This window comes from Periophthalmus magnuspinnatus, chromosome 4 (assembly GCF_009829125.3).
Source record: "Periophthalmus magnuspinnatus isolate fPerMag1 chromosome 4, fPerMag1.2.pri, whole genome shotgun sequence".
NCBI lineage: Eukaryota > Metazoa > Chordata > Actinopteri > Gobiiformes > Gobiidae > Periophthalmus > Periophthalmus magnuspinnatus.
The window spans coordinates 512,099-538,372 of NC_047129.1; the positions used below are offsets into that span (position 1 = coordinate 512,099).

The 26,274-nt window shown below is 38.1% G+C and overlaps 3 protein-coding genes across 3 annotated transcripts in view; 1 reads left to right on the top strand and 2 right to left on the bottom strand.

Moving 5' to 3' along the window:
* The window catches only part of rab6ba (RAB6B, member RAS oncogene family a), a 48,990-nt gene extending 29,756 nt beyond the window's left edge, over positions 1-19,234 (top strand). Inside the window, exons 2-8 of the mRNA XM_033964856.2 lie at positions 1,535-1,593; positions 12,140-12,193; positions 13,426-13,531; positions 14,459-14,570; positions 15,069-15,162; positions 15,606-15,672; positions 17,472-19,234. Coding sequence (XP_033820747.1) covers positions 1,535-1,593; positions 12,140-12,193; positions 13,426-13,531; positions 14,459-14,570; positions 15,069-15,162; positions 15,606-15,672; positions 17,472-17,536 — 557 coding nt within the window. The 3' untranslated portion in view covers positions 17,537-19,234. The remainder of the gene's footprint in view (positions 1-1,534; positions 1,594-12,139; positions 12,194-13,425; positions 13,532-14,458; positions 14,571-15,068; positions 15,163-15,605; positions 15,673-17,471) is intronic.
* zbtb11 (zinc finger and BTB domain containing 11) overlaps positions 1-26,274 on the bottom strand; it is a 505,104-nt gene that overhangs the window by 64,463 nt on the left and 414,367 nt on the right. The gene's annotated exons all lie outside the window — the stretch shown is intronic.
* Positions 21,485-26,153, bottom strand: im:7152348 (uncharacterized protein LOC559250 homolog). The gene is made up of 4 exons (XM_033964857.2): positions 25,897-26,153; positions 24,468-25,017; positions 23,280-23,384; positions 21,485-23,192 (listed from the first exon to the last, which is right to left on the bottom strand). The coding sequence occupies exons 2-4, from the start codon at positions 24,797-24,799 to the stop codon at positions 23,147-23,149; spliced, it is 483 nt and encodes a 160-aa protein (XP_033820748.1). The 5' UTR covers positions 24,800-25,017; positions 25,897-26,153; the 3' UTR covers positions 21,485-23,146.

The window sequence follows — 26,274 nt, forward strand, 5'->3', positions numbered from 1 at the left end:
GACAGTCTGTAAGGAGTCCAGGAAAAGGAGGAGGTCTTTGAGGTCTATGAACTATTAACTCTTCACTGTGATGCACAGTTCAAATGCAAATAAAAAACTACAACTGCAAAAATGAAATCAGTTACATGTGCTTTGTCCTAATGAGTAGAGATTTAAATATGCATGCCTACTCATACATGGCTGCAGTTACAAGCACACTCAAAATCGGATTGTCATCAGTTTTGGAGCTAAAAAAATATTAAAATGAAATGTTTCTTTGCCATGCTTAAAACGTGATAGTTCTCAAAATAAATTGGATAACTTTTGATGTCCCACTTCTCTAGATGACATACAGTGATTTTCAGGCTTGTCACTGAAATACCCTCGGAGGAAATAGTTAAAATACGTCAGGAAAGATGCTGACTTAATGCTGACTTTTGGAATTTTTATTCCGGATTGACGGATGTGTGTACCGAATTCTGTGGCTCTACAACAAACTGCGTCAATGGGAATTGCCCAGTGTATTTTGGTTTTGCAGGTGGCCTAGTCAGGTACAGGACCTTTAAGCACTTTCTCACTATATCAGGACCCATTTGTTGAATGTTAAGAAGTGGTTTACTGCTGGTGAGTGTACTGTACTGTTAATCATCCAGGAAAAATCCTTATCAAACTTGGAACTGATTAAAGCTTCTGTGTGGTCTCATGAGCTGTAGAAGGTGTCTGGGGTGAAGGAAGTCATGAACACTGATACAGGAACTTATAATACGCCATCTCATGATTGTATAAGTCTAAAAACTGGATACACCAGCACCGAAATGGGAAGAAGAGCTTTTGGTTATTTTGTTTCCCAAAGATATTCCAAGGACATGAAAACTGGATATTTTGGTGCCACAAATGTAGTTTGGTAATCTGGTGAGGAACATCTTTGCTCACACCTGCACCTGTTTTTAATGTTTTAAATGGACGCATGTACTTATTTGTTAGCTTTTTTTTCTTTTTTGTGTGTGTTTTCTGTATTTGAACAGGGCGCCAATGAAAAGGAGAAAATAAAAACATTGTAAAAGCCGATCTTGAAATCACCAATAAAGTAATGGATATTAACAACTTCCGAAAACTATCAGAATTTTGATTTATGACAATTCCTATCGAAATTGTCTGAAAGGAAAATTGAGTGTTCACAAGTTCACACCAAATTGTCCCATTATGTTGGACAATATAAGACCGATATTACATACCCTATGCCTATATGATGTCTCCTATTATTTTATGCCTATATAAGCAAACAAGTACACCCTGTTGTTTAGATACAGTACTGCACAGAACATGATGCCTAAAGCTGCAGATGTAGTTACAAGTGGAGCGTATGTCAGATCTGACCTCTCTGTCCCCCGTTCACACATTATGAGCTCGCAGGGCAGAGGCAGCAGCAACCAGGACACAAACCTGCATTACCCACAATCCTCTTCTGCTGCCTTTAGCAATAGTGTCCGGACTGAGGCTGTAACATGGCAGTTCCCTTTGACTAACCACTGTCTTTCTCTCTCATTTGTTGCAGTTGGGAAGACATCTCTCATCACACGGTTTATGTATGACAGCTTTGACAACACGTATCAGGTATGGGCCTGTAGTTTTGAATTCATTTTTATAAACTTTTATTTTCCCCTTTAGAAATATGATGTATTCATCTGCATTGTTTTGTCTGATCACATTAATAATAAAATGAAAGGGCAGATTTTATGGACGTTACTCCAAGTATTACCGTTGTGCTCATAAGTTTACATACTCTGGCACAAGAATATGAATGATAACACAACACAAACACTTTTCTTTTACTCATGGTTAGTGGTTGGGTGAAGCCATTTATTATCAGACATTTTTTTAAATCATAATGACAACAGAAACTACGCAAATGACCCTGATCAAAAGTTTACATACCCCGGTAATATTGGCGGATAACATGTCCAAAAGTTGACACAAATAGGTTTGAATGGCTGCTAAAGGTAACATCCTCTGATCTGTTTGCCTGTGATCAGTGTGTGTGCATAAAAGTTTCTGGGCTCCTGACAGACCCTTGCATCTTTCATCCAGTGCTACATTGACGTTTCTGGAGTCTGAGTCATGGGGAAAGCAAAAGAATTGTTCAAATATCTGGAGGAAAAGATATTTGAACTGTATAAAACAGGAAAGGGATATAAAAAGATATGTAACGAATTGAGAATGCCAATCAGAAATGTTCAAACACTAATTAAGAAGTGGAAAATGGGGGATTCTGTTGAAACCAAGCCAAGGTCAGGTAGACCAACAAGATGTCAGCCACAACTGCCAGGAAAATAGTTTGGGATGCAAAGAAAAACCCACAAATAACTTCAGCAGAAATACAGGACTCTCTGGAAAAAAAAGTGGTATGGCTGTTTCAAGATGCACAATATGATGCAAAAAATGGACTGCACAGTCAAGTCGCTAGAAGAAAGACATTATTATGGAAATGCAACAGAGCATCCCGTGTACAGTATGCCAAACAGCACAGAGACAAGCCTCAAAACCTCTGTAACAAAGTCATTTGGAGTGATGAGACCAAAATGTAACTTTTTGGCCATAACCATAAACATTACATCTGGAGAAAGGTCAACAAGGCCTGATGAAAGGTACACCATTCTACTGTAAAACATGGAGGTGGATCGCTGATGTTATAGGGATGTGTGACCTATACACGCACAGGAAACTTAGTCAAAATTTATGGCAAAATGAATGCATCATGTTATCAGAAAATACTGGAGGAGAATTTGCACTCATCAGCCCAAAGGTCTGCTTGGGACATACTTGGACATTCCAACATGACAATGATCCATAAGGCCAAGTCGACCTGCCATTGGCTACAGCAGAATAAAGTCAAGGCTCTGGCTGGCTTGCATGAGCTGCATGTTTCAGATCTCCCCAAAGAATTTACAGGAACTGGAGGCTTTTTGCCATGAAGAATGTGCAGCTTTACCATCTGAGAAAATCAAGAACCTCATCCACCATTTCCACAAACAACTTCAAGCTGTCATTGATGTTAAAGGGGGAAAAGACAGTAAGTAAACTTTTGATTTGGGTAGTTTCTGTTGTCATTGTGATTTGAAAAAGTACACACAGTTGTTTGATAATAATTGGCTTCACCCAACCACTAACCACGAGTAAAAGAAAAGTTTTTTGTGTAATTCATATTCTCTAAAAAATGGAAGAGTCAGTGTATGTAAACTTATGAGCACAACTGTACATTATAGTATTCTCCCCCTAGTTTAGAATGGTTGTTTTTACTGTGATCTTTTTACAACATTTTTTGGTGTTGGAAAAATGCCAAGATTCCTACAGAATATGGGAAAACAATTATGTGCTTTCCAGAGTTGTCAAATCAAATTGAAAATAATACTAAACCTAGTATTGAAACTAGATACTCAAGTATTGATGCTTAAAAAAATCACATTCACAGGACAGAAATGGACCTTTCCTGAATATCTTCATAATGATGAGCTGTATCAGAACAAGTATAAGATCACATGTCCATGGATCACTATGGAACCTACCTGGATGACTGAGGGATCACACACACATAAGACCATGTGACAGTGTTTTTAATTATCACTGTGGTATCACAGTCGGTATTAAGTATCGAGTCTATTCCTTAGTATCGAAATCAAGTTTGAAATTTTAGTATCGTGACAAAACTAATGCTTACCAAGTTAGTGTAAACGTGGATTTGTCATAGTTTAGTGAATTGGATGACTGTTTTTACTTCAACTTAAGTATGCATCATTTAGCCTAGAGAAATAGTGAAAACGGCGCCTTTGATCCACATTCAAGAGCAGTACTAACCCTTGCCAATCACTGTGCACTAATCTTTTTTGTCACGACCGAAACAGAACTTGCTGCTCGGAGGCATTTTGCTCACATCTGCAGAGGGCCCATAAATAAAACTCAAGTCTTATTGCCTCATAAGCAAAACGTGTCTTGTTTCAGAGCAATAAAGTAGGCATTAAAAATAACCCACTGTATTATGTGAAATGGGCAGGATATGAGGCTGTGTGCTGTATATGAAATCAGATAGACAGACACACACAAAGCAACAACAAGGCAAAACAAAATGAGACGCTAAACCACTTTAAGACTATTTTCTTCTCTACCTTATGATTGGGTGACTTTATAGAGGAGTAATAACATAGGGATATCCAATATTTTCAGTTATAAACCCCCTATTTAATGCTTGATATAAAAAAAAAAAAACATACAGTATGTGAAAGACCAAAATGTTACAAATATGTTAATTTGGTATGTAATTGGCAGTAGGGTTATCAAAAGTATCGAAAAACATGTTAATCTATACTCAAACTACTTATGACTTAACCCTATAGTGGCAGATGCTATCGTCGCCAATAGAGCGCGCTTGCGGACTTTCCATTACCGTAACAACAATTGTGCTCTCGTGTAAATTCAAACGGCATCTCAAAGCAGAGGCATGGGGCTCTTTAAATATTTTACTGTCATTACGGTAATCTGCCTCCGTTGTTCCTCAAAGATGACAAATGGTGCCGGCAGGTGCCGCAGGGATTTTCCCAGTCACTTATTCAATGTGTCAAAGAAAAACTACAGATGTTCTGCTACTTCCTTTAACATGCTTTTAATGGCTACAAAAGAATAAAAGTCTAGTTGAGCTGTACTTGTCTATAGTGTGCTCAGTCCTTAAAGGGTTAACTGTCTAGCCCAGCTTCTTGCCATAATTAAAACAATGTGACCTTTCCTGTTTACTGATGGCTATAACTTTTCAGACTATGTATCTTCTATCCCTTTTGGATCACCTGAAGAGTCACTGTGCCAAATTTCACATTCTTAAATGATACTAATCAGTTTTTATAGTCATTTAAAATGTATTGTATATTGCACATGGTGCCATGGCCATGCCTGAACACACCATGTTATTTCATGTTTGTGCATCAGTGCTCCCAATGTGTGTTGACTTTGCCTGAAGTCTATAAATAAATAAAATGAAAATACATTCAAATGTAAATCAATATTCATATAAATATATGACCCGTACCAGTGGCTCGGTTGGTACGGGTCATATATGGTGTTGCCTGGACTGCAGTGACCTCAGTCATTATGCCATCTTCTAGACCTGTTCCCACACATTTCAGAGCTTGGACTCAACAGAAGAGAAAACAGATACAATGGAGCACATGAACAAGATGCCGTCAGCGCACCAGCAGAGAGGTCAGAGGGAGTTGTACCCAAAACCCTGATCTAAACCAATGAGGAGTGGTTTAAACAGAAGGACTCCCAGTGCAGTGCCAACCTCTGTCCCACCTGCCGAGCATCTGAAAAACAACATGGCAGAGATGATGGACGAGATCACATCTGGGATGGCTCGCCTGACAATTTGTGAAGGCGCCAATCTCAAAAATAACATGGTCTACCGGCCTGCACTGAACTGTCCAGAGATGGAGAGCAGGACCACCAGTGTCCAGCAGGACCACCAGTGTCCAGCAGGACCACCAGTGTCCAGCAGGACCACCAGTGTCCAGCAGGACCACCAGTGTCCAGCAGGACCACCAGTGTCCAGCAGCACAATCCCATCCTCCAGGCTGTGGTCCAAAAAGAATACTTCAAAAAACACCAAAAACCCAGTCAACCCTGGAGGAAAAACTCAAGGAAGGTGTAGAAGGAGGACTTGGTGAACAACTACAAGAGCCAGCTAGTCCCTCACAAGAAGGTCCAGAGAAAGAGACCGATTCAGACCAATTCAGACCAAACAACACAAATTGGTCATTAAAGTCAACATCTTAGGAGCCCAGGAAAGGGTGTTGTGGGTCCTGCCCACCTGTGCACCACTGTATCTAGGTGCTAACCAAAGTGCTGCTTATCAGCACGCTGCTAACAGTAAGGAGCAGAGGGGAATGTACCAACCCAGCTACAGACAGGACAACAGGACAGTCTGTAAGGAGTCCAAGAAAAGCTGGAGGAGGTCTTTCAGAGACTATTCACTCTTCACCGTTGAACAGTTCAAACGCAAATTTAAAAAAAACTGCAACTGCAAAAATGAAATACTAAGCATTTTTTGTGAAAGTACTATTTACACTTATACTGCTCAGTTTTCTTCTACCTCCAGCATACATGTACAACAAAAACTTGATTTAGTTCTATGTCTAAATGAGTAAATATTTAAACACATAGGCCTTCTTAGAATTGGCTGCAGTTACATTCGCTGTAAAAATCTGATTATCAGCGTTTTGGAGCTAAAATAACAAGTCCCGGAAAAGGTAAAGCAGAGCAACAAAAATAAAAATAAAACAGAATTAAAGAGTGTAGCCATGGTAGAGTTACTGTAAATTAGGGTATATATAAAGGAGTATACATAGAAAGTGCAGAGGGCAGTGAAAAAACACCATTAACACCAGTAAAATCGTACAGACAACTCAGGCAACTACTCGTCCACGCAAAAGATAAAATAGAACTGGAGCACAAATGTAATTTCATATATGGAATTTGTCTTGTAATAAAACATATCGAGGAAACAGTGAGGGCTTTCAGTGCACGGAAAAGGAACATAGGACAGAATGTGAGAAGGAAACAGTGAAGGTGTGCACATGAGCAACAAAACACAAAGCAGAACAGAAGCAACTCCAATCAGCCATTTCTGACCATTGTAAACGAGAGAACCACATTCAGGACTGGGACGGAGCAAACATCACAGGGACAGAGGACAAAGCAAAGCAAGTTTATTTGTATAGCACAATTCACACACAAAGTAATTCAAAGTGCTTTACAGAATAAGAAAGACATTAAAATCACAATACAACAAATCAAAACATAAATAATCACAAACATGTATTAAGGAAGCAATTGAAATACGGAAACATGCCCACGGGACCTTAAAGCGAGGAGGTTTTTTTTACACAGACACCTGAGATACTGTCTTGAACAAGTTGAACTGTGGATGGCGCTGCTGTCCTGCCTCCACTGGTAGAAGACAGGCCCAAACCCTGTTGAAATCAGCTGACTGGACATGTCACAGCAGCATCGCATGATCACTGTGAGGAAGAGCGCTAGCGAGCTGATGAAACTGTCCGGTATGAAAACAAACTAAACCTTGGTCTGGAAAAAGAATCTATAAAAAATATATATATCCTTACATTTCATAATTTGTTGACAGCTGAAAAACAACATTGGTCCATATTACAGTAACTTGCAATGGATTTGATTTCCCTTTACCTTTTATTACAAACCACTCTCTTCAAATTATTCTCAAACAAGGAATAAACTACCAACATTGTTAGTTTTGCATTATAAACCTCATTTTAAAGAGAGAACCTTGATTTCCATGTATTTCAGACCACTCCTGTGTGCTGTAGTGGTGTAATCAGATTACGTTGTTGTGTGTGGATTATGGCTTATGTTAGCTTAGTGCATTCACATCCCCTTTATCCCAATTCTATTCTTTCACTGAAATTCTGCTGTGTCAGACATCTATTTTATCACTGCAGATTTGTGTAGTTAATCTGCTATTTGTTCTGCTAGGATTGCTAACCATTTTGTGTATTCTCTGAGCTAGGCCTATGTTCCCCTGGGTTCACTGAGTTTGAATGTCTCTAAGTGAACTATAAAGCCCATTATTTCTGTCTTTTGCGTGGTGAATGTGGGCGTCTGATGTTGTTTTCACTGCATCGGGCTTCATGGACATCGCCGTACCTTCAAATACACAGAGATGGATTTAGCGTCAAGGCAGATAAACAGTTAAGATATTATACTGAACTGAATACAATGTGCTTGAATACTGTAAGAACTCAGTAATAGTATTGTTAATTAGTTTGTAATATTACTTAAGCTTTCGTATTCATTTTGTATTCATCAAAATTATTGTTTGAGTAACATTTACAAACATTGCATCTTCAATTTACTTCTGTATCATTGTGTATTTCAGTGCTGCTACTACTACTATATTCCACTACAACCACTACTAACATTTACCTCTATTAATTGTTTATGAAATGTATGTTATTCTTTTGTTATAGCCCATTTGCCTGTTAGGACAATACCAGCCGTACTAATGTCTCAAACATGCTACTCAGCTTTTCTTCCTAAAGTGGCCAAGCCCAGAGCTTTGCTGATTGTATCTTCTGTCTAATTCAATAAAGGTCCATATGTGGTTTAATGTCTCTCATAACAGCGACTAAAGAACAAAGAAGAGTCCATGAGCTTTCCCTGTTCTTTTTTGTATGGAGAAGATTATCAGAGTTTGAAATGAGACCAGATACTATTCCGAAATGTATTAAACTGTGTGGAACAGTAATGCAGATAGGCTGCTTTGTAGGCTCATTTGGTTTTCTGATAATTAACTTTAACAGATTATTTATCAGACCAGAGTTTGTTGATCTGACTCTTTCAGCTGCTCATTCACAGTTGTAGAACAGAACAGAAATAAGTCAAATCAACCATTTCTGACCAGTGCAAAAGAGAAAAACAAACTATGGACAGGGCTAGAGCAGAAAACATCATTGACACAGGACAACACTATGCCCCAACCGATAGAAGGACAGCACCAAAACCTGTGGAAATCAGCTGACAAGACACGCCATAGCAATGTCGCATGAAAACTTTCATTGAGCAGTTGAAATGGTCAGGTAAAATAAACAAACTCTGGCTGAACAAAAGAACATCAAATAAAATATAAATACAGTAACCCAGTAAATGTTAAACTTGTAACTGTAAATCAAGAATCTGCTTCAGTAATGCATGAAGGGTTTGTTTTTTTAAATCCCCACTAAACTCACTCAAGCTGAGTCTAAGTGAAAAGTCTGCCTCCATGAGCTCACCGTCACTGTTTGTACAGCTCAGAGGGACGCTCCATTTTCCAGTGAGCAGAAGATAACGCTCCAATGTATCACCGTGGGGGACAAGGGACTTTTGTGATGCATGCTTCTGTTTTATCCAGCCGACTAGAACAGATCCTGCCAAATCCACAGTGCATCTGGATAGCCAGTAAGCATGCCACTGGTCTGATTTGCTCCATTTTGCCCGCTGGAGTGGTGAATGGAGAGAGAGGGATAGAGAGAGAGGGAGAAGGAGAGAGAGGGAGGCAGAGCATGTTAAAAAGAAATGGGGTCCGGAGGGAACTGGAGAACCTGTCAGTCAGAGCATCCCAGGACACATCTGTCTGCTTCTCCCCAGGAAGACTACCAGAACTGTTGCTATTTTATTCAGTGACTGCAATAGGGGTTGACAGTGTCACAAAGCGTTGAGTGTTCAAAACCTGTCTACTCGAGTGCTAAATGTCATTGTGTCCTCTCCAGTCCAAGTATGTGTGACTGGGAGGGCATCCAGTTTATACCAAATCAACCAAAAATAATAGGAGTCCTGTTCTTGCCTGTTCGTACTATTGTTGTGACTTTGAGCAATTCACTCCCCCTTCACTAGAATGTGTACAAGAGATTGATGATTGATGGTGTCTGAAGAAGGTGACGATGTGTAACTATGTGACTGTCTCTATGAAGATTCTTTGGAGATGCCATGAATTTATCTCCTCAGAAACAAGCAGGTGCCAGGTTATTAAAGTATTTCAAGGTATTTTAGAGCAATACAAACTCCTCTACTTGAATAGATGCAAGTTGGCGTAAAGCGATACTGTGAAACATCCCAGGCAATAACATCTCCATGGAGACAAGCATGTATCGGACCTCACACCAGCAAATTTACATAGCGCTCCTTTAGCACAGCTGCTTTTTAAAGTTCTAATGTCCAATAATAGTATTTAGTTATTCAGCTGAACCACCCTCTCCAAACCTACAAGTCAGTGAGTCCATGTATTAATTTTCCCTGTAAGATTCCAATTACATTTAGCCCATTTGGCGTCGGAAGCTTGAGAGCGGCCCCGGTGAGGCGTTCCACATGGAGTTAGAGACATGGGGCAGCAATTAAAGTGTCAGCTCTGTCACGGTGCGAGATGACAGAAGAATAATGAAGCATGAAGTCAATTTGGCTTTGTCAATCGTGAAGGCTTGAGTCGTTTCTATTTGTGATATTATAGCTTTGTATACTAAATCCCACTGGTATTTCCCATATATATCACAGTTTAAGAGGACATATTCAAATGCTAAACTCCTAACCTTCAAACACGAAAACAAGCTGAATACTACCTGAAAGTTTCCTAATCAAACATCATGCTTTATTAAACATTATTCCATATTATGTATAATGGTTTTGTGCAGTTGAACAAAAAGTGTATTTTTGGTTGGCTTTTTTTACTAAATCTTAACAATCAATATGTAACTTTTCTGGTGGAGGAGATGTTACTGCTATACCTACAATGTTCCATGACAGTAACTTATCTCTCTGGATGGTCAGATCTATGTAGAGGCGACCCCCAATAAGAATGCATGTTTTTCAAGATACTTTTAGGCAACACCTGTCATTGAGTACATGCGAGATGGATACATTTGCTGCCATACTGTGACACATTCCCAACAAACCAATAACATCTAAATGGAGACAAACATGAGAGACCCTCCTCATCAAAAGTGGGGACTTAGCTGACTCGAAACGTTATATGAATGCCCGTTCCAGATGGACTTTTTCTAGTTGCTTTAGAATACAGAACATAGAATAGTTCACCTAAAAACAGAAAAAAAATCTTTCAATTTCCCTATACTTAATAATAATAGATTATAATTCAGTATAATCGGAAAAAAGATAAAGGTATTAGTCCCACTCATTTCCAGTGTGTGCTACAGTCGAGGTCTTTCTTCTAAAGATATGCGCAGGTTAATAATTAAAAAGTTACATGAATAATTTCTGCTCCATCTAATCTTTTCATGTGACGTCTGTGTGGGATGCTAAATTTAGAGGGCAGAATATAACGTCCCTGCTATTAGAAAAGTCAAACATTGTAAGGCTTTTAACTATCCACAGTGCAGAGGGCATTTTTAGTTCTGGTTTAGTCCTGGGTTGGTTCTGTTGTATTCCAATGTATCTTGATATGTTTAGTAGTGGCTTTAGTGCTTTAGTGTCTAGTTCTTAGTCTTTACTCCTTTATCTCTAATTTTAGTTCAGGGTGGTTTTGTCAAAAGTGCACTGTGCTTTCTTGATTTACTACTGGGATTAGTCCTAGTTTGCCGCCTGTTTTCTCTGGTTTAGCTCACCTCATGTGCCAGTCTGAGCCGGTCCAGTGCTGCGAGGACAGTTTGACGTCAGAACTGTCAGAGAGATACACCCCCCCTCCTCTTCCTCCACCCTGCGGAGACGACCATCATCCAAAACTCCCACCTGCTTTCACAGATGGGACACAAGGATCTGCTGTGTAGAGCATCATGACTAAACAAGACAACATTCTGGTCTAAGAAAGCTTTAAAACTACGGGAGTTATGCAGCACTAAAATGTGACTGGAGTACAAGAAGAGGCCTACAAAAACCCCGAATTAACCCAGGACAATAATAATAAGTCACATTATTATTCTGTTTTCTGGTGAAATAGTTGCATGATGTTGTTTACCTTTATTTTGCACATGGAAAACCACACAGGCATAAAGTATGTGGACACACAGCTTGATTAGCACAACACATGTTTTAACAGAGGTCACTGTCACATAGAGATTAACGTAACCAAAAGAAGATAAAAGTGCAGAGCTGCAAGTCACTGCTCTGCACAAATATGAATATACTGGATAATAAAAGGTCTTTTTACTCATTTAAAGTTCAGTAAAATTGCGTAAAAGCAGGGATCAATCTCACCATTCTGAGGTTGGCAATGTGCAATATTTATGTTATAATATCTGTCATGTAGAGCATTTCGGATATTTTTACAGTGAATCTAGAAATGGGAGAAAAAGTCAAACAGAACAAAAACTTTTAACTTGAACTGCGCACATTTTAAGAACAAAAACATGCTGCAAATCCACGAAAGTCAACCATCAAACTGCGTTAAAAACCAAAGACAGTGTATGACTAGAAACCCTCCAAGGATGAGACAAGACAAGATTTGAACAGATTTCCTAATGTATAAATTGTGCGATTCAGTTTACAATTCACAATTTTTGAGGTGTTGTCCCCTCCCTACCCTCCGTGGCATTTAACCACTCAAGTGTATAAACTGTATCATTGACCCTTACCCTCCTCTCTCTCTGTTTTCCTCACCCAGGCGACCATCGGCATTGACTTCCTGTCCAAAACCATGTACCTGGAGGACCGGACGGTATGTGCACGTACAGTAGTGTGTGTGGTGTATACATGATGTGGGTAATAATCGGAGCTGTCCCAGAGCTCTTTATCATGACGAGCCCCCAGCACCCTGACCTTGGAGGTTTCATCGGGGGTCCTGCTCAGAGCGATGGCACGGGGCATCTGGTTTATGGCTGATGGATGAGATATCTGTGTTGCATGTGTGCGTTGTAAAATCGCCTGGATAATCTATTGGTGCATTCACACTTTTATATTTATGGTCCTGGTTTGAGCACAGTTTAATCCTGATGTAGACTTGGTTTGGTCCTGGTTTAGTGCTCGTTGAGCCCTGACCTTGTCCATGCTTAGTTCCTGATTTAGTCCTAGTTTGGTCCCTATTTTAACGTGGTGTTTGTGCAAATTTGAATGCACCTTAAGTCAGTGGTTTTCAGATTGGAAGGGGACAGGATGGAACGCTATGCAAGTTACCTTTCGTTTAGGGCTGCATGATTTTGGTAAAAAAACAAAACTAAAAAAAACATTGCAATTGGGTCTGAATTTACAATTTATATTTAAAAAGTAGGATTCTGTTTCGAGCCCACATTGAAAAGAACTCCAGAAGTATTTATGAGAGAAAACAGAAGCATAAACTAATCCAAGAATCTCCTACATTTCAGAACATATTTGTGCAGGTCTAAACTGCATTTAAAACAAGATTTTTCTACAAAAACACTGGATAATTTGTTCTTTGCAGGGGACATTTGATCATCTACATAATTGCAGCATTTGGGATTTCATAATTGTGCCAACTCAAATTGCGATTTTGATTAAATTGCCATTTCTTGTGCAGCTCTACTTTGTGCTAGTTCTACTCCTGATTTTTAAATAGTCCTGGTTTGTTCATCCATTCTCTTGAACCTGGTTACCTCCTTGTTTAAGCCTGGTCCAGTTCTGGTTTAGTCCCTCTAAACTAGACTTTATTGGACCTAGTATTGTTTTTTTTTTAGTCCTGGTCCAGTTCTGGTTTAGTTCTGAGATACAATTATCTCTCTCTTCCTAAACCTGATTTTATCCCCTCAAAATTATAAGCCTATTAAATTGTAACTGTAAGTTTGTAAGCAGTTTAACGAAAGGTAATTAAAGGTGCACAATGTAACTTTTCTATTGTATACTACTGGCTGGTTTGTTAGTTCAGTAGTGTCAAAGACTTTGTTTATCTTAGTCCTATTTTAGTCTGACATTGTATTCTTTGTCTTTCCTCCCCAGGTGCGGCTGCAGCTCTGGGACACAGCGGGACAGGAGCGCTTCAGGAGCCTCATTCCCAGTTACATCCGCGACTCCACTGTGGCCGTGGTGGTCTATGACATTACAAGTCAGTGTTAAATACTTAAATAGATACATTTGTATAAGCAACTCTTTTTCTATTTTACTAAGGTATCCACGCTATGTTTTTTTCACTGCAGCTGTTTTGAAGGTATCTATTGAAAAAACGCTTTGAGAAACTCCTCTGATATTTATAATTCCTGACAGTTTAATGAACAAATCTGCTCCATTTTACCATTACTGTCCATTGTTTGTGGAAGTCCATTTGACTGTATTAGACCATGTTGTATGTTGCTGCTGCCCCCTGGTGACTGTCTTTCTTGTTTAATACTACTTCATGATCATTTGTGTAAATAATAGTAATTACTGGCTCTAATTGTTTAGTCTGGTTTAGTCAATTGTCGTCTAACCCTAGTTTATCAGACGGTGCATACAGAAGAATCAGTTTGGAATTCATTTCAGTAAAATGTCACTGTCATGCAGATCCTGTATAAACTCCATATACCAGCTCTGTAGATGTAACATTTGATGAGTTGCTTTTAGCATGACATGTGACTGATACAGCTACATATAAACCGCTGCACAGTTAAATAGACTTTAAAGTATTTCCCAGAGAATATATTTCATTGCTGATTATGGAAATCAAAGCACACATTCCCCTCACCTTGAAAGGGCGTAGGATCGTCCCATCAAACTCCCAGGACAAGAATAAGAAACATGCCGACATGACTGCATACTTAATGAGCTCGCCAAGGTCAAGGTGCTCTGCTTCTGAAATCTTACAGGCTCTATAGTACTGTAAGACTTTATATGTATAAAATAAATGAAAATATAGTTTGATCTATTTATATTTACTACAGCGTGTTGTCTTTATCTACATTTGACATTTTCCTGTATATAAAATGTATACAATTTTCTATTTGTATGTGTTTTATGACTATAGATTGTTTCTCTGATTTTGTTGACTTTTCTACAGATGTGAACTCATTCCAGCAGACAACCAAGTGGATCGATGATGTCAGAACAGAGAGAGGAAGTGATGTCATCATTATGCTTGTGGGCAACAAAACAGATCTGGCGGATAAGAGGTACACATTTAGCAAATATAGTTCTACTTAAATACACACGTCACTGGGACAGATCAAGAACAAGTTATTGAAAGGTGGTTACAGTGTGGTTATTCAAAAAGAAGACGTAAAGCGCATTAATTTGAATAAAGCTTGAAATTAGTATTAAAATAATGATGTAAGAAAGCATGTGGTAAATGGACGTCTTTGGTTACACATATTATTATTATTATTTTTGTATGTGCCTTATTATAATATCAAATTTCACTGGCCCGTTTAAAAAGGTTACATTGAATTGATTCCTGGCTATGTAATTTAATGCCCCATTGGGAAATTAAATCTATACATTAATGTAACTGATCCTGTTTGTCCAGTGGCTGCACATACTGCCATTGCCCATTCCAGTCATAGTTTAGTACATAAGTCATTTTAATTTATATGCAACTGTATTTCTATGGCAACTACAATATGAAAGCGAGCAGGTCAAATATTATTCTTGTTATTATTATCTTTCTCCAGACAAATAACAATTGAAGAAGGAGAGCAGAGAGCTAAAGAACTGAGTGTCATGTTCATTGAGACCAGCGCCAAAACAGGCTACAATGTCAAACAGGTGAGTCTGGCCACTGTTTTATTAAATACTTCAAATTTTACTTCATGTGATTGTTTCAAATATCTTTTTTCTCCTTTACTTTCTCAAATTGTGATAGAGTATTAGTCACTTACATGTTCACACCTCTAGATGTCGCTAAATACTTGTTGACAGTTTGCCCAAAACCACAAAAGCCAATCTGTTTAGAGTAACACATTTGCACAAACGGCTAGTGTTCATTGGGTTCATTAGAAGTGATGCTTTGTGTCTGCAGTGTGTGAATGGTGCAGCTGCAGTGGAGTTCACAAAGGAGGCTGTTATCACCATGATAACTGTCACATGAATCACAAAACAACATAGCACACTAACAAACATATGAAAGATTATAGACCCCTCCGTTTAGACAATCTTAATGTGATGTGTTGCATGTATATAGTTACTGATATTCTGTCTTATTTTTCCAGTTGTTTCGACGTGTGGCAGCGGCTCTTCCCGGCATGGAGAGTATGCAAGAAACCAGCAAAGAAGGAAGTATCCTTTGCACTAGAACAAAGTCAAAGGGTGTACTTTGACACCTTTGAATAGACTCAACATTACAAAAGATTAACAAAACAGTATGAAATAAATCTAAACTAATCATCTAATCTGATGTACAACTTGAGTATAGGACTGAAAAAATACAAACTTCCCTTAAATTAAAGTATAAATCAGAAATGCATTGTCTTAAAGGTACCTTACAATTGTACCATAATCTATTAGTATTACCTCGTACGCCAAGAGTGCACCTCCATTTGACTGTACCATGGTTACGATACTGTAGGGTCCTGCCTTTTAAAATGAACAATCTCTACCATATACTTATCATTCTAATAGCTCCCCTGAGATTAGCCTTGTGACTTTTATTACAGTCATGTTTCCTGGTTATAACATCACTCACACTCACAATCTCCTTCATATTTCCCCTTGTGTGTTTTAGCTTTGTCCTGAAGAGGAGAATGAGGTGATCAGATGGAAGTGATTTGATGGGGAAATCAAATTGATTTTGATATTGAATAATGTAATGTAAATGCAAACCACGTGTTCTATCCCATCATTTATCAGTCTTAGGTTTGAAAATGTTTTTGAACTATTCTTTCTCAATTGAGAGTCAACAATTTACCAATTTAAATGCTTATCTTGATGTGCTGGCTTTGTGGTGGAATAAAAGTCCATACTATGAATTATATTAGACTATAAATAGTATAGTTTGACCTTATTTGCCAGTTCCTATAATTTAATCATCATCAACAATGCATCTCCTCTTTATTTGGAGATGTCATCGCTTGCCTGGAATGTTCCACAATATGGAATTAAACATATTTGTTTTGTATTTATTCAAATTACATAAGTTTTATTGCTTAAAGGGCAGTCTCTCCCCCAGAAAACTACATAGTGCACCTTTAATTAACACATTTGTGCACACCTGTGACAGATGACAGATTATTTTGTGAGCTCTGGGAAAAACTGAAGGGGGGTTAAGCTTAATTTTGGATAGTGTTTTATGTGAGATGTCATGGTCTATAGAGGGCACTTCTGTTGCTTAGTCTGTCTCACCTCTGAGTGGAATCACAGGCAGCACATTTAGAGACTGGACCCAGATCAAGTCCTGAGTCCAGCTGTGGATGGGAGAGCAGGGAGCAGTCACACTGCTCTTTATATCACACATTAATATCACATATAAAAAGAATCGCTCTCTTGCACTCAGTTCATTTGCATTTTAGGTCAAAAGTCTAAAGGTCAAAGTAATGATAGATGATTATAACTGGGACAAAACTTTGATAACTAGGTCTGCAACAATAACAATAATCAGAATAATTATTATTAAGCATTACTGCAATATTCATTGACTATTTGATTGGAATACATGCCATTTGCTAGAAAAAAAGTTTTCATCACAAAAACAGCACCAGTATTAAATCAAAATGAGACAAGAATAACTTTTTTGTAATGTTTAGTAAAATATATCCTGAATTTGTAAAATTGTTACAACGTCTCTATTTTGACATAGTTTAGTTAAATTAAAGTGTACAAAATGTATTTTAAAAATACCAAGGCACAATAAAAATAATTGTCTAACTAGCTGACTACTAAAAAAAACTTCCCATATTTGTAGTGTTTTGAGAAATGGTCATGGTATTTAAACAGTTCTATCTGTAACATCCACTTTGTGCAGTTGGCCTGTAGCATCGCTGTGAAATGCTGCCCTCTAATGGGTGTTCTTTTAAATACATTGTCAACAACTACCTAATGTTTATTCTACCTGGATGTATTTTCCCTAACAATTTCTTCAGTGATTGACATCAAACTGGACAAACCACAGGAGCCACAGACGACTGAAGGGGGCTGTTCCTGTTAATACTCACCATCACATCACCTTGTCACCACACGCTTGTAATCTTGTTTCCTATTGGTTTACCTGATTTTGCACGTCTAAATCTGGCCTCTTCAAAAAGACTTTTAGCTAAAGTTTGAACTAGCAATATATGAATTTTTTGCCAAAATATCTGACAATTTACAAATAATAGTCATTTCAAAATTACTCAAATTATCCGTGTTCAGTCTGTAAAGTAAAATATGTTATATCAGTTTTCATTTGTATTTTTGTATAATCAGGGAATCCCTCTGTAAAAATGTTTATTTAAGATGCAAATCAAAGCTCTGTGTTAGAGCTTAAAGAATGTTTTTAGAAATGTGTTGCTATGTCATGGGACAAGGGTACAGGCATAACAGTTCACTGTTAGTATTAATGTGTGGGATATAAGACCCCAAATATATCCTTCAAGGTTTTTTTGGTGGGTTAGAGAGAATCTCCAAAACTGCAGCTCAGGTAGTTGTATGTTTGGTTTTCCCCTGTACAATATTTGACAAATCTTTGCTGTTCGTAACTATAGAATGATCCAGTGGGACAACAGACTATGTTGAGTATCTAATGCATGCCTAGTCTTTGAGCTTAGGTACAGTGTGTCCGTTTACACCACTTTGAATATGTAAATTTCACACCAGTGACTTACTGCACTCTTCGTTTCAACGATTTGTACTTGACTTGAAATCTCTTCCTGTTGCGTGTACATGTGGGTTTTCAATTTCAAACCCATGTTCAGCTGTGTCCATACTAATTCATTTAAACATATTTGATGCTGTAACTAATATCATGTTGTATTAGCTGTGCAGTATTTCATTTTGAATGTGTCAAAATCACTAAACTCCATGTTGTAAACTATTCACAGGAAACGCTTTGGGATCCATAGCTCTTTGTCATGATATAAGAGATTCCTGCATGCCCTGCTGTACTTCTGTGCAGTGGTAATCTTCTTAAATAAGTTTTGCCTTTTGCAGAATGTGCCAGGGTTAAAGATGCACTATGTAACTTTTCTGGTGGGGGGGTTGGGGGCTGCTTGTGTCTTTGAGATATTATTGCTTTGCCTGGAATGTTCCATAATCTTGCACATATTAAGTTGCCAGATACCTTAAAAACATGCATTCTTTCTGCGAGCGGGATGCCTTGGCTTGTTTCCATGAGGATCAAAAACCTGAATGCCATGCTGTGGAATATTTTAAATCCAAGCGCAGCAATTAAATCTCCATGTAGACAAGGAGATGATAGACCCTCCACCAGAAGAGTTCATCTTTAAAAATAGAGCATCATTGATATTTTGTTTTCTGTGTTTACATAACTTGGCACATTTGTCATTTTAAACACAATTTAGTTTTCTCATTATTCCATGTGTTTTTGTGGCCAGTGTTGGTTGTTGCCTTTTATCACTCAGTGCTTTGTAACTAAATCCACCGCCACAGTCTAATTTTGCACATATAACTTTTCCTGGGTCATCATTGTAGAGCCACGTTTTCAGACAGTTGTAAAGTGTCCTGGTGTTTGCTGCTTGAGTTGGATCTACTGACTTTGCCGTGTGTTTTATAGAGCTAACCTTCACTGACGTTAACGTGAGCCAGCGTTAAGAACAACACTCCTTTTGATTTGAAATTATTGCACTTTTTATGACGATGTTTTAGAGTTAGTGACAATGTAAATCTTAAAATAAATATGTAAAATACTCCATTGATATTTGGAGTTCTGTGTCTTAAACATAGTCAGGCTTTTATGAATTGTTTCCAAAAGGGGAGCACTCCTTACATTCACGGTTCTTTAAGGCCAAATGATGATCTAATACATATACACGTACCTTTCTAACTACAGCTACTCTTAGGTGCTTAAGTTGACGTTGTTAAAGGGGATGGTACACACGTTGCGGCTTTCCCAATTGAGTATTGCGTAGTTGTCCTTGTATTTTTCCCAGCATTGGTGCGTTTTTTTCTTCCAAATAAAGTAAACAATTTAGATCATGAGATTTCGTGACGCAGAGCCACATTTCAACGTCTCCCCGAGGATGTTTGTTGTGTCCATCCTGTACAGAGAATCTGGCATGTCTCAACAAATGATTCATAATAAAGACGTCTTAATAACAAAAATCATAGTTTCATTTTTTCATGGATGGTTTTGGTAACTTTCATCTGCAAACGGGAAATAAAACTCCTGTCACTAAGGATTAAACCTGGATTAAAATAACAAACAATTAGGATTGAACAAGAACTAAACCAGGACTAATCCAGGCCTAAACCGCACCTGAACTAGGACTGAACCAAATATTTGTGTTTCATAATGTCACCAAATGTAATCCTTCTTGAAATAAATATGTAATTGATCTGAATGATGAAAGATCAGTACAGTTACTATAGCGATTAACAATTTGAAACTTGAACATATTATATCTTTAAATGAGAAAAGTCCTCAAAAGGTCAGGGTATGGTTTATAAAGGTTTAGAAGTATTCTCTTTTCGTTACTAATACTATATTGTATCATATTTTGCATCATTGGATTTTCATATTAGAGCAGATCATTTTACACTAGTCGTCTGATTGGTCAGTGATGTGGAAATCCTCTTGCTCCATGGTCTGGTTGCACACTTCCTCCAGACTTGGGCTCACCACATGAATGAACACATGATCCACAAATACTTAGGAATGCAACAGTTGAAAGCCTGATCACAAATAAGAGGCCGAGACACAAGCGGTCCAGCACATTGAGAAGATATTTGGACTTCTAAGGGGCACATCATAGGGGCACTATGTCGTATTTAATAGATATCTTATATATTTAATCTATTTGCATTGGAGTCCCTATTCACTACATGTATCTAACAACATAATAAAATCTGCAAAGACTCAGTTGGCCCGTGCCCATTTAAAACTGTTATCTGTGATTAAAAACAGTTTCTTAACTGGGCGTCCTGTTGTCATCTAGGGACTCAGAAACAAAAAACAAACCTTTTTTGTAATATTTTAGTGAATATAGCTCATATGTTTGTATTCATCTTTTCATATAGGGCGGGTGTACGTGGCTTTCCAGTTTAATCAAGAGATTCGTAGGAACATGTCTATCAACAGGCAGAAATCTATTGCGAAAGAGAAACTATCATTTGAGTGTTTTCCCAAGACTGTTGTGTCTTTGATCTCCACAGGGAGCAGCAGACTGAAGCTGTGAGGGACCTGCCTGGATACTGTCCTTTTTCATGGTTAAAACTGTTCCATCTGCACCTAAACATCTTTTATTAGCCTATTTATTTTAATCAACTTGCATCCATAAATTTATAATGTTTTCTCCCTTGGGGACAGCTAAATTAAGATATAATCTGAATAAGAAATATATATAAATATATATCAGAAATCCAGGTTGGTTCAAAAACCAACTGTATTTTTTTCTATTATGTCCACAAAATGAAGAAATTTAGAGACATATAAATTTAAATGTATATGTCCCTGATATTAAAACATAAATGTATTAATTAATGAATGAATTGTGAGATTCTTATGTAAAATATCTATGAATTACCAGCTTTGCCAGCATTTCTCCAGTGTGGAGGAGCAGACAGAGTTCACACAGGTTTTGTTAACTAGGTGCTAATGGGCCGATGAAAACCTGCTTTTTACAACCTCAAAAACTACAGTCAACAGGATCTCTAAAGCAGAACTACTGCTTAACTTTTCTCATCCACAGAAACTATGGGAATAATCTATTCAAACATTCCTACTGGCACTGTGACATGAGAGCAGAGTCTGTGTACAGAAAGCAGCATCAGTGTATTTGACCGTTGAGAGGTGTGTTTTCCTGTCCTGACTGGCCCTGCCCCAAACCAGTGTGTCGACTAACGGACATGAGACAACAGTGACCTGGATACAACTGTGAGAAGAGCAGAGGTGATGAAGTAACATTTACACTGTTAAAGACAAAAAGGTTCTTCAACATGTACTATACTTGTATTCTTTATTTACAATTCTGCCTGTACTCCTGAATGTACGGTACTTCATTTTAAGAGTAAGTTAACTTTTGAAAACACTTTAGCTAGATTACATTAAGCTTGAAATGTGTCTATTGATTTTCAACATAGACATGTCTTTTTTAAAGGAACTACAATCACTAAACCAGCACATAGAGGGTACACAGATGTTTTTTTCTCATTCTCAGTAAATGGACACATAGACTACAGCAGCAGAGGTACTGGGTGCTAGGGTTTAGTGAGGATTCAGATCAGAGAGTCTTTTAGGTTCAAACCAACTGGATTTCAGCAACTGACACCCAAAATGAGAGACTCATGCGAGGGTCATTCTGCTTTCTGACTGGATAATTGTGTTGAGAACCGAAACACTAAATTATAAAATAAACAACTTGGCCATCATCTCCTGTGTTTTTGTAATCAAGGATAATAATCAGTATTACAGTTATTATAAGTATATAATAAGTAAAAGATTTGATTTGAACATATATAGCTCATATCAGGGCCACAGGTCGTCTTCACTGAATTTAAAATGACCATATGGCAACACAATAGACGCCTCTGAAAGTGATGAGGACTATTTTAATATTTTGGTTGTCGAAGATTTGCCAGATGCTCGGTGATGCCCGATGAATGCAGTTTTTAATCCGATTTCGCGCCCCAGTGACTCTTTTGTGAGACGTGTTTGTTTTGTATCTTGGACACAAAGGTAATATTTGCACTGTGACATTCAGACTTATGCTACTGCCTTCACTGATTTCGCTGGCCACATGTCTCCTGTGTAATTAATACTGTCAAGTGGAGAAATTAGATACTTGACTGACTGATAGTCATTTTCATAAAGCAAGAATAGACTAGTGCAAAACTGTACCAAGCAAAAATCATTATGAATGTTTACAAAAATATATAGCTGCTTTTGAGAACTTAGCCTCCATTGTTTAATATTCAGACTAAGCAACAGTCTGTAACTAACAAGTCATAATTTGCATAAGATAAGGATGAAGCCAAAACATGATTCATTGTGTTGTAGTGAGTTGTACCCCTAGTAGTAGTTTTAGTACTGACTAGCTATCAAACAAAGCAGGGCAGTAAAAGCTGTTATTAGTTTAACTTCTACTGTACAAAGATACATCAGGTTTGGATTAAACCACTCTTTGAACTCTTGGTTGATTGTAAGTAATACATTGGCAAGTTCTACTCATTCTTTAATAATGTTTTAAATCCAGTACTAAAATCTCCATTGTGGGAAATTAAAATAGTAATAATGTCACCTTTGAATCTTCCAGCACACGGATACACAAGTCCAGAAAAATACTTTTATTAAATACTATACCAGCTGTTTTTTTATGGAATAGGGAATAATTACAGTTCATTTGTGAGCGTCCTCAGGACACCATCTGTGGTCTGGGGTGTCGTCTGAACCCATTCCCAAAGCAGCAGCTGCTAGAATTAAGTCTCGAATAAATAATGGGGAAACCTTTGGCTGGGAACAATGGCGTCTGTTGACAACTATACAAATGGATCATCCACATAACGGCTGAGGGTCCTGCTCCACTGCTCCTCAATGTTGACTCAGGACGTCCTGAGACTCATGTAAAAGTACAAAAAAAAAAATGAAAAAGTTTACCAAAAGGTGTCAAAAACTGTCTGCTGTGGAAAGCCTGCGCCAGGATTTAATCTCCCTGTGGACATAAAATGGTACAAAAGATATGGTTTATAGACTTCCTGGTTGTTAAAAGGTGCTGGTCAGAGAGCAGGTGTGAACTTACACATTACTGCCAGGGATGATCTGCTCCTGGTGCTGCCTTGACAAACTGAAGCGTCTCAAAAAGGCGGGAAACTTCAGCTTAGTCCTGGAGGATCTGGCAGACAGACTGAGGAAGAAAAAGTGAATCTGTTTATTTTCAACAGAACCCATATATTTACAGTTACCCATATATTTAGGGTTTTTTTTCAATCACAATCTTGTTGGTTACCCTTACAATCTTGGATACATAAATACAAAAGTTAGATGCTAAGTAATGGAACTACTTGGTGTGATATGATGAAGAGATGAAAGAGTACCTGACCATAACCCTTAAAATGCGCTTTGTTCTATCAGTAACAAGATACATTGAAATAATGTTTAAATGTGTGGCCTTGAAACAGGCTGTTGTCTACAATGTTGAACTCTGATGACATGGTAGTACCAGAAAGAAAATGAAAGTTCAATAAAGTAGATAAATAGTTTGGAATTATGTAGTGTGTTTGTTTATTCCACTTTCGCCTCATCGCCAATGTTTCAGTGGCTTTTTGTGTCAACACTTAAAGCATCAAATGTATCAACAGCAACATATCATAAAGTGATTTGTTTTAATGTAGCCTAGTGAGGTTTAGCCCTATTCAGTTTTAGCCCTGTTCAGAATGAATGTGGCATGTAGAGAATGCCTAATCCTGGTTTAGACCTGGTTTGTTGACGTACTGGTTTGAGTTTGTCCTGATTTAGACACATTTTAGTTACTTTAAGTTCCACTGGAATTCAAATCCTTTTCTGTCGTAGGGAAAGTGGTGTAAAATGTTGTAGTATTTCATATAATAACCTGCAAAAATCATAGTATATTTTATGTTGTGTCTGTTTTGTTGGTAGTTTTGGGTTTGGACATGGACAAAGCTTATGCCGGTCTTCCTGCTTACATTTTAAACATCACAATCTCTTTCGGAGTTTTTTGACTACAATTACAAGTACTCTCATTCACTGTTTACTCAATTTACAGTAGCAGCAACAGTTTCTTGTGTTCACGGAAAAAGTTTGGAAGTTTAGGCAACACTCAGAGGTCAGAGGTCACCAGCTAAATTTATCATGGGGTCATATGTGTACAGTCCTGGTGGCAGGTTTCAAAGGCACTCTCCCTTATGGATAGTGTCAACATTGGGGAAGGAAATAGAAGCCGGCATGCTGGTGTTGTGTTTAGACCCACCACGATGATTCTTGCTTGTCCTGCACCAATCCAACCAAGGCTCCATCCTGTTTCAACTGGTACTTGTCTTCTTCCCTGTCATCTTCTACAATCTGGTCCCAAAGTGTGCTGTCCACCCATAGCGCCCCCGTGAGACCGAGACTCCGCCTTACACAGGTGACCCGGCGGCAGAGTGGGCAGCACACAGTGATGAGACCGGCCCGAGACTGAGAGAGTGTCTCCAAGCAACTTTGACAAAAAGTGTGCCGGCAGTGCAACAGACGAGGGATGCGCTCCAGACGGGTGTAGGGTAAAAGGCACACGCTGCACTCTGTGTCCTCACACAGGACCATAGTGCAAGTCAACTAGTACTACTAAAAAAGAAGTGCCATGCAAAGTATAATTTATCAAGTATTTAAACTGTTTAAACAATGGTTTGAACAGTTAATAAAGTGCAATAAGAAAGTGTCCCAAAATAAAAAATAAAACAAATCTTCTGTTTGGCACAAGGTGATGCTGAGAAGAGATGATTGTAGAAAACAGTAGTTCTCAGGCACCAGGAAGCTTCTATCTAAAAAAAAATAACAGAATACATTTTCAATTATCCCGTAATATACACATTATTAGGTCAATAGTTTTATGTTTGCAAAGATGCAACTAACGACAGCTGCTGCTTAAAGGGTTTAACAGAATCAGACAAGTAATTATGACATGGCCCCATTCATGTTTCTTTTGTCACCACTTCCTATTAATAACCACTCAACTACTACTTCTACTTCATAGCCATGGCTCAAAGTAGGTTTTAGTAAACAATCTAAAAAATGTAAAAAGTAGATGGGCAGGTAAAGAAATAGCTACTTTAGAAACATACAAACTTGTATTCATGATTTGGAACTAATAGTTTATACCAGTATAAACAAATAGATTATAAAGTGCAGTAAAAAAAAATGTCTAGAAAACTACCAAAACAATTTATCAAACTAAACGAAGGTTGTGCTCTAAAAATATGGGTCTCCTAAATGGAGCAGAGGAAACATTTATCGATAGACCTATATTTTAACCCTCAGCATTAGATTAATTTTATTGATCTACAAGGGAAATTAGATGGCCACAGTAGGTTAGTTGCACACAAGACACACCAAGCTAAACGGTATATAGTTAAAAGATTTATATTAGCATAACACTGAAGGATTAGATTAAATCTGAATACAGGAAATTAAGAAAATGAATACATAATTGCATAAAATCATAGTAACATCAGTTAGATGTCATAGATCCATAAGATAGATAAGATAGATTGCATGGTCCAGAGGCTCATTGCACAATAGACATCTTTTACAAACAATAGTAAAAAGGCTACTTATTTATAAATGAATAAAATACAGTGAGAATGGCCGTGTTTATACTAAAAGTAAAAATAAAACAAGAAGTAAACAGGTTGTTAACTTACTTTTTTATAAAGATGGAGTTAAGTCCATTCCCATTCTTTGGACCAGTTTCCAGCTCGCGCGGCTTCCTTCTTCGAACTGACGCAGGAGGAGAGCCGCAGAGCCAACTTATGCGCCTCCAGAGAGTCCAGTCTGCTCTATGTGCCTGGGGGTGGGACAGACCGGAGCGTCCGTCACTTCCCTCTCTCCACAGCCCCCAGTCAGGGAAGCACATGACACAGAACAGCTGTAGAGCCGTGGAGACGCGCTTTGTTCACGGTCTGACAGAGGGCAGATGTAGAAACGGACGTGGGAAGTTTGGGATTGAAGACAGGAGGTGAACATGTCTGCTATTGATTTAGCGAGGCCATATAATCAACAAAAACATAATACATTTCAAT